The sequence below is a fragment of the Polypterus senegalus genome, chromosome 14 (assembly GCF_016835505.1).
Source record: "Polypterus senegalus isolate Bchr_013 chromosome 14, ASM1683550v1, whole genome shotgun sequence".
NCBI lineage: Eukaryota > Metazoa > Chordata > Cladistia > Polypteriformes > Polypteridae > Polypterus > Polypterus senegalus.
This window is the reverse complement of record NC_053167.1, coordinates 125467148-125476245: the sequence shown is the minus strand read 5'-3', so window position 1 is coordinate 125476245 and position 9098 is coordinate 125467148. Positions and strand designations below refer to the sequence as shown.

The 9098-nt window shown below is 41.4% G+C and overlaps 1 protein-coding gene across 1 annotated transcript; it reads right to left on the bottom strand.

Moving 5' to 3' along the window:
• Nucleotides 1–2120: 2120 nt before the first annotated feature.
• Nucleotides 2121–8870, bottom strand: LOC120515244 (carboxyl-terminal PDZ ligand of neuronal nitric oxide synthase protein-like). The gene is made up of 2 exons (XM_039736064.1): nucleotides 8329–8870; nucleotides 2121–2489 (listed from the first exon to the last, which is right to left on the bottom strand). Exons 1-2 carry the CDS (start codon nucleotides 8431–8433, stop codon nucleotides 2334–2336), a joined length of 261 nt encoding a protein of 86 aa, XP_039591998.1. The 5' UTR covers nucleotides 8434–8870; the 3' UTR covers nucleotides 2121–2333.
• Between the last annotated feature and the right edge of the window lie 228 nt (nucleotides 8871–9098).

Sequence of the window (9098 nt, the reverse complement as noted above, 5' to 3'; positions counted from 1 at the left end):
TTTGGACTTTGGCGCAGTGTTGTCAAGTCCACAGTTTTCTTTCCCATTTGGGCTATTTTTAATCATCATACAAAGAGAAAAACTGGGCTTTCGCCAGTTGTGCTTTTTTTTGGGAGGGGGCTACTTTAAAAAAAAAAGAAAATTATATTTTAGGCTATTTTTCAACACCCCACAAACACACACACACACAGAGACATTTTCCTGTATATTTGAAGTGCGTTATTAAAATAAATGTGTCAGAGTGGTTCTTCAGCAATGCCATGGGGTAACCAGTTTTGGTTCCCAAAGGAACCATCCACAGGAAAGTTCCAGAAAGAACCTCTTATTTAGTTAGATCTAAATGGTCCCATAAATATCTAGATGAGTACAGATTTGTGAAATACCAATGGGTTCATGGTTTTAAAAAGACTTTCTTGGCTATCTGCACTTGTCCACAGGAAAAAAAAAAGGGGGGGTGAGGATTTTTGGGCTACTTTTTTAAAAACAACATTATTTTGGGCTATTTTTCAATCCCCCCACCACATTTTTTTTAACATGTTTTTTATCCATCCAGCACCCCTTCCCCTCCTATTTTCTCTTGTATTTGTTTTTACCGTTGTAAAATATCCAAGGGGGAGTCGAGTGATGGTACCGTACGTACCCATTCTAACACCCTGAAATACCTCCGCGGGTAACCATGGACTCCCAAAGGCTTTGATAGGAATCACCTAACCCTCTTTCACTCTTACCCTTGACCTGCAATTGCCCCGTCCTAGGTATGACGTTAATCTGTATCCAGCCCTGCAAGTAGGCCCTCCAACCTGCAGGGAAAACTTGGGGGAAGGTGGCAGAATTGGCACTCCAGCCACTGCAACAAACCTCACACTGGTTCCATTCCATCTGAAATAGTGTGATGCTGAGGTGTCACCCGTTGCATGGGTCCTAATCTGGATCCTGAGTTGGTTTGTCGTGAGGTGCGTGTGGCAATGCGCTGTATCAGCGCCTGCTCCTAACCTCTCCTCTACTAATAACCCGCATTTCACGCAATCTTTGTGCACAGCAGATGCCACAATGCCCAATAAAATTATCGTACCACCATGAAAACCAGATTCTTATTCCGTTTTGAAATTCCAAACTAAATAATATGAAGAACTCACATCCTGTGAGGCAAGACTTTGTGCCAAGAGATTTAAACACGCCCGGGGCTGGAAATAAAAGACAAAGAGTAGGACAGCTGCTGTTCAGGCTTTTAAATGTTTGAAGAAGTGCAGATCACACGGCATGACAGCAGCAGCTGATCGAGCAAAGAGGAGGTAAAAATAAAGAAAACTGTATTTATTTCCCGTTGTATCACCGTTTAAGAGGGGGTTTCAGAGGAGCGTCTCTTTGGGGTGCGTTCAGCCTCCCTCTTTACAACGTGAGCGGCAGAGATGCGAAGTGGCTGGCACGTAAACGCAGGCCGTTGGTGAGCAAAGCGAGCAGGGGGTGAACCCCCTATAAATAAATAGAGAATCATTCGGAGTACAGTCACCTACTCCCTACATCGTGCTTCATGTAAGCCGAGGACACCACACTGAATGCCGGCTTCTAATATAATCACAGGATGGCTTTAAATAGCCATTTTGGATGATGAAGCCGCAAATTGAAATCAAGCAATCACTTAGGGAAAAAATCTGAAACAGTAATTTATATTCACTTGGCAATGGAAAAAAAAAGACTTCACGTAAACATGCTTTAAGTGGCACCATTAGTGAGCAGACTCCGAGAGGCTATAATCAAGGAAAGAAAAAACACACAGCCACGTACAGTACATCTTCAGACATGTGCCATTATTTTCCTAACATAAAGTCACAATGTTAAAATGATTCACACGTAAATCAATTTGGGCAGAGACAATCATTTCGGCTGCAGAAGATGAAAGGCGCTCGGCATCTGATCATTAAAATGTTTTACTAAACAGTCGACGTGTCCCGAAAACGTCTACACCACACGGTCGTTTTCCTGTTTATCTCAGACGTAGCACTTAAATGGCTTGCTTGGCATATCGACTTTCCAGAGCACTACCCAGAATTATTATTATTATCATCATCATCATCATCATTATTATGACTGCTATAAGATAAGGAGCGCTTTATTCTGTCCCCGTGGGAAATGTGCTTACAGGCTCCAGCATACATCGATACGGCGAGATGCAAGACATTTAACACATTACAGCCACTGAAACAAATTAAATATCACTAAGCATGAAATCATACACTCAATCCGGCACTGGAAATCGGATCACACAATAAGCAAATATGGGAAGGCACCGAGTTATCATCATCATTTATGAACCCACAACAGTTTAGGTCTTTCTATTCAAAACAGTAGAAATATGAAGTCGAAGTTTCATTTTCTCTTCTGGGACCACAAGGCACACAGGTGACCAAAATCCTTACCCGTATTCTCCTCATAGCCGCGACAATCTCCACTCTGCTGTTCGGTCTGGGGACATCCAGGCTTCCAATATACTAGAATCAAACACATAAATGACATCTGATCAGTCCTGGGGGGATATCACATACACTCTTAAACAGAATAGTTCTTTAATGGCTTGTGTGCTTCCTTCACTCCTAAAAACTAAAGGTGCCACAGTGATTCTCGAGGGCGATGATGACACAGGGCAGGGGTGTCAAACTCCAGGCCTGGAGGGGCGCAGTGGCTGCAGGTTTTCATTCTAACCCTTTTCCTAATCAGTGACCAGTTTTCACTGCTAATTCACTTCTTTTCCCTTCATTTTAATAGCCACGTTTGTAAGGATTCAATCCTCTGAATTGATTCTTTTCTTCATTAAGTGACAGCCAAACAGAAATGAGACGTGAAAAGAGCCAACAGATAAACTGGGATTTCAAACTCCGATCTCTTAAAGAGAAGCGGACTCTTGCTGTTAATTAATCCCGTTACTTCATTCCATGGCTTGTTGCCGTTCTCATTCAGTCACAGCAGACATTTCCAAAACTTTTGATTTTTCTGATTTTTGTAAGAACGCCGTCAAAATGTTCTGGTAGACCTGAGAGATCAACCTCACTGAGACCGTCACCTTTCTTTATTTTGGGATATTGTGTGATGAGCATAGGTGAGCTGGTCATTTGGCGGCTTGTTTTGTGTCTTATTGTTTGGCTGCTAATTAAAGAAAAAAAGACAACAAAGGGGCCCGAGTCAAGTTGATTAAAAAAAATAAGGCAAAAGAAATTAATTAGCAGAAAAAACTGGTCACCAATTAAGAAAAGGGTTAGAATGAAAACCTGCAGCCACTGTGGCTCTCCAGGACTGGAATTCAACACCCGTGACATAGAGGAATCATTTTTGGCTCCCAAAAATGCATCCATATGAAGGTTCCAGAAATAATGTTTATTTGTTTCGATCTGGCGACATGGTGGCACAGTGGGTAGCGCTCACAGTTAGGAGACCCGGGTTCACTTCCCGGGTCCTCCCTGCGTGGAGTTTGCATGTTCTCCCTGTGTCTAAGTGGGTTTCCTCCCACAGTCCAAAAACATGCAGGTTAGGTGCATTGGCGATCCTAAATTGTCCCTAGTGTGCGCTTGGTGTGTGTGCCCTGCCCGGGGTTTGTTTCCTGCCTTGCGCCCTGTGTTGCCTACGATTGGCTCCAGCAGACCCTCTGTGACCCTGTAGTTAGGATATAACGGGTTGGATAATGGATGGATGGATGGATGGATGGATGGATGTTTCGATCTGCAGCAGGCTCTATACTATAAATAATCATAAACAGATGGTAACAGCTTTGTGAAATACCTGCAGCTCGTGATTTTAAAAGGACTCACAATAACACCGGCTAAGTGCAGGTGGTCTCAATCTGGTAGTGCCCTGCTAGGTTGCCTATCATATATTATAGATTTCAGCTTTTCTTCTACATACAAGGAAATTTAACAAAAGCATAAAGAACCAACTTCATATGCAAGGAACCCTTCTCAGAATGAAATGGTGCTTGGTGAGTTAGATTTATTAAAGTTAAAAGTGCCAGTATTTTTTTTAAGAGGGCTGTTGAACCTTTGCTTGGCAAAGCACCATTTCATTCTGGGAAGGTTTCCTTGCATAGGGTGCTGGTTCTTTCTGCTTTGAAAAACTTTTTAAAATGTAGAAAAAATAAGTAAATTATATATATATATTTTTTTTTTTTTACTGTCAAATAATGCAAAGAGTACGCGACACGTGTTTCTCCCTAATTCTGGGCTCATCAAGCGTACACACTCACTGCACCCCCTCGGCCCAGAATTAGGGAGAAACACGTGTCGCGTACTCTTTGCATTACTTGACAGTAAAACTACTTCAACCATTCTATGATCTGCTTCTCGCAACTGAAAGAGGGCACTGTGGTGGACGTTAGCCGACTTGCTGACCAACCACAAGCGTTACCTGGTAGGTAACCACCCACACAGTCAGATTCTGATTCAGACTACGAATGCCTTGAATAAAAATTATATATATATTCCATTTTTGGAATTACATCTGTATGTGTATGTAAACACGATAACTTGAGTTCGCTCTCACTTCGGTCAATCAAATTTTGCATACAAGTATTAGGTACAAAACATTGATTTCTATCAACTGTTGAGCTATTTCCGTTAACCGGAAGTGGTACTTTTTTTATTCATGCAGCTGCAGAGTCCGATTTATTCAACTTTACTTTTATAATAATTGTTCAATATATTATTAATTTGATTTGTTGTTGGTTCTTTAATGTATACAATATGAAAATATAATCATTGTCTTGCGGTTTACTCCTCAAATATCCTTCCCCATATCCGAGTATAGGAGTCTTGAGGAGACCACTCCTGATTTTTTTTTTTTTACTATTTACAACAGATTACAATAGGAGTGAACATTTAACCATAACCTGAAACCTATTCTCTGTAATAAATATGCAAATCAATAAACCATTTGAAAATGTTGACAGGATCAAATACCAGCATACAGCCTGTATCAGCAAAGTAACAACAGCTAATAACAAACGTGTCGTATGACTTAAATACATTGAAAACAATTCATTGTTTAAAGACGTTACAGCACATCGTCATTGCTTTTGTGGTGTATGGTGTCCTACAGGTGTGCCAGCTTATCGAATACAAGCCACCATAAATAAACTTTCATAATCTCAAAAAACTTTTAGCACGCAGGGAAAAAAAATAAGTCTGCTAACATTAAGTGTTGTTCCCTGCTGTGCAAAGTTATGCGGTTCACCAGGAAAAATACGGTAAAAGGGGGCGTGGCCTTATGCAAATATCGTAACTTCGGTGTTACTGAAGCAGCGCTTTAACGTTTATGGTTGTTTACCTTCGCTATTTAACAGTTTTACACTGTATAATGAAATGCCTTCTTTAAGATATACAGGTAATCTTCAGTTTTTACATAAGGAAACTATTTTCTTTTCAGAAAGAGTATTTTACTCTAACCTTCACAGTATTTTTACCGTTAAATTTACTGACATGTTTTACAGTGTTCAATAGATGGTAGGCTACGTAGCAGGACGCTAAAAGATAAAGAAAGCCGGGACTTTGCCGAAGTTGCCTATGCAGGAAGAACCCTTTAAAAATCAGGACATCCTTGGTGTTTCACAAATCTGTTACTATCTCTTTGTGGTTATTTACTGTAAATAGCTTGTTACTGATCTAAATAAAGGTCCTTTCTGGAACTTTCATGTGGATGGAGCTTTTGTGAACCAAAAATGGTTCTCGATATGGCATCGCTCCGAAGATCCACTCCAATCTGGCATCTTTATTTTCAAGAGTGTAAGCCAGAACTGTGATGCAACAAAAATTACGGACCTTAGTTGCTCTGTAAATTAATGACTTTTAAAATGTCTCTGTTAATATCTGCTTTGGTTTTGGGGTGATGTGGTTGCGCAGTAATTAGCGCTGTTACCTCGCCGATTCCGTACCTGGCTGCCGACAGTATCTTCGGAGAAATATTTCGGAGAAAAATTAAACAGTGAAATGCGCAAATAAAACTAATGTGACGTATGACAATAAATAAATGAATCTATAAAATAAAGAAACATTAAACGTAAGTAATTTCGCATGTCACCAAATACATTTGTTGTTGTTGTTGATTTCTTTATGTTTTTAATTTATTTCAATGACACCGTACGCAACATGAAACAAGCCCCGAAATAAAATCTGTCACTTTCACTCGTCAAAGTTGAGAGGGCGGGATCTAGCGACTCCTATGTTTTGATTGGCGAGTCACCCGCAGAGTGCGCGATATTAAATAAGTGGGGTGTAAATGACTGAACGGGTCCTGTAATGGACTGATTGGGGTCTTCCGCCCGAACCTAAATTTAATGATGGAGGTTGGATAATATGCAATGTTACTTTGTTACCATGTGGTGCGTTGCATTTAAATTTTGATTTGCTTAAAGACAACTTTACGATGATAGCCGCTGTTGACTGCACCACACAATGTATGGGTGACAGCGGCAGTGACGCTGCATCGCTACGGACCTCCGGGCTCAGTCCCGAGTCCGCGCGCCCTCCTGGTGCTCTCTCACAAACCGCAGTAGCAGGTGCTCGGTTAATTTAAGCTCCGTAAGGGGTGGGGGGCTCAACTATGGACGGTTTGCTCGAGTTTTGTGCGTGTCCGCTTTCATAAAAATAACGGTTCTAAAATGGCACTTTACTGGTTTGCTAGATTTCTCATAGAACCCATGCTTGGCTAGGAGATGGGTTCTCTGCATAGGAAATTGGTTCTTTGGAATTTGAAAAGTTTCCTAATATGTGAATAAAACAGAAATCTTTCAGTTCATACTAGGCCATCATGATACTAACTGATCAAGAAAACTTAAAAGTTAGTGCTATTGTATACAGCGAGAGTCCTTTAAAAATTATGAACCAATTAGTATTACAACAATCTGTTACAATGTCTTCGTGGTAACAGGCGGAATCCGTTGAGAATCTAATAAAGGTTCTTTCTGGAATCTAAGTACATGTGGATGCCTTTTTTGGTTTGGCACCTTTACTTTTAAAAGTGTGTGATTAGACGGGCGTCCGACCCCCATTAGCCAGGTGCCAGGGCGCTTAGGCTTTGATCTTTCCATTTTATATTTGTTTGGTTTTGTAATAGTATTTTACGGAGTCAGGTAATGACTGATTATTGTTATCACTAACATCGAAGTGGGTGGCGCGCTAGCTACAGAGCCCCGGGTTCAAACACCAGTTGGGGCACTGCTTGTGAGTGGGGCCGACAGGTCCTCTCTCTCATTGTTTCCATGTGCCCTGCAATGACCCAGCCTCCCGCCTGGCACCCAAATTTGACGGGATTGGCACCAGCACTGCATAAACGGATTATAAAATGATCGAATTATCTTTCTTGTTATCTTTGTGTTAGCATGCATTGTATTCTTGTTTACGTCCTGTGATTGTGTTCAATGTAAAAGATACCCAACAATATTAACACAATTGAATGACTTAAAGAGATGCAAATAGTCGTAAACACCCAACTTTTAAAAAGGCACGGCGCTATAAATTATCTATTAGGATATCGCTTTGTTTGGTGGGCTGTTAGGATAACATTGCGTCTCGCAAAAAGCTCCATTAACAATGCAAACTTTCCACTTAAGTTTTAAAGTAAAATTACAAGACCACTGTCAAATCTGCACAGTATCTCTTTTAACTTTTGGGAGTGTGGCATAGTAGTGAATTATCTGGACTTCATATCCCGAAGTTGCGGATTGAAACCCCGCTACCGACCCAGTGTGACTATGAGCAAGTCACTTCACCTGCTGTGCTCATATTGGAAATAAAGAAATATAGCAAACAGTATCTCCCGAATTTTTTATGTAGCATTCGATCAAGTTGTCAGCTAAATAATAAGCAAATCTGCATTCCGTCAGATGGACAATTTATTTTTTTATAGCACAGTTTTATAACACAATGCTAAAAAACAATGATCAGCAGTTTTAATAATAAGCAATGCTATATGTACAATGATATTTACTATATACCCGGCCGTTCTCTTATATTCTGTAAGTGCCTTGAGCATGGGAAAGGCGCTATATAAATAAAATGTATTATTATTATTATTATTATTTAAGCGTGAAAAGTGACATAACATAGAAACAGATGTAACAGCGTACGTGGTTTCAAAGATAATCGTGCGCTTCAACCGGACGGTGATGAAGCCCCCAGACATACGCGCGTCCCTTTTCTCTTCGTAGGACACTCTTCCGTGTTTCAGTTTACTGTCAGCACCTTCAGCCGTTTCGGTATATTTAGCAGAAAAAGAGCAAAATCCACCTCGCTCTCGGTTCTTTTTCCAAATACCCGTTCAAGTTTTCACGTTTCGGGTTTCACTTACCTTTGCCTCGAAATTGATGCCGTGCTGGAAAGCTTCTTCGTTGTGCAAAGGAATTCGTAAATCATGATTGTCGTCCACTAGATTGTATTTCGTTTTAGCCGGCATGGTGGCAAAATCGCTGACCTCCCCGGCTTGAAAGTCAGCCTGGCCAACTGTGAAGCGGTGAAAAAAAGGCAAACTGCCGAAGCTGGCTGAAGTGACAGAACTTTTCTAGCCCCCCCTTCCTTTTCGTCGTCTGTAAGGTCACAGGAGCAGCGTGTCCGTCCAGCACGGAGTAGGTAAGGCTGACTGGCTGGCAGCTCCGGGAACTGCAACTTTGTACCAATTTGAAATCACATCAGGGCTCAAAGAGCCGCGCGTTAAATCAACTCGAATATCTCAATCCAAGAACTGGGAAAAGCACGAAAAAGAAACGCCGATCCTGGTGAATATAAATCCCGTAAAGAAAAGCATTCAGAGTGATTGTCGCTCCCTAGCAGCGGCGCTTTGCCTTCAGTGCGTGTGTTCACGTTACAGCAGCGCCATGTCTGCGTTACAAACACTCTCCGACTTGGGATAATTCGGGAAGAAGCGCCCATTGGCCCTGCTGGGGAATTCCACCTGTTTTCATTGGGCCAAAGTTACATCATGGATTTGGGGCGGAGTCAGTTGCCACTTTTTTTCCTCATTCATTGCAACCTTGCAGTGGTGTATGGCACCTAGTGGTACCAGAGACAGCGGAAACGGACAAGACGAATGGCAGCGCCGAAGACATAAGCTAGCCAGGGGTC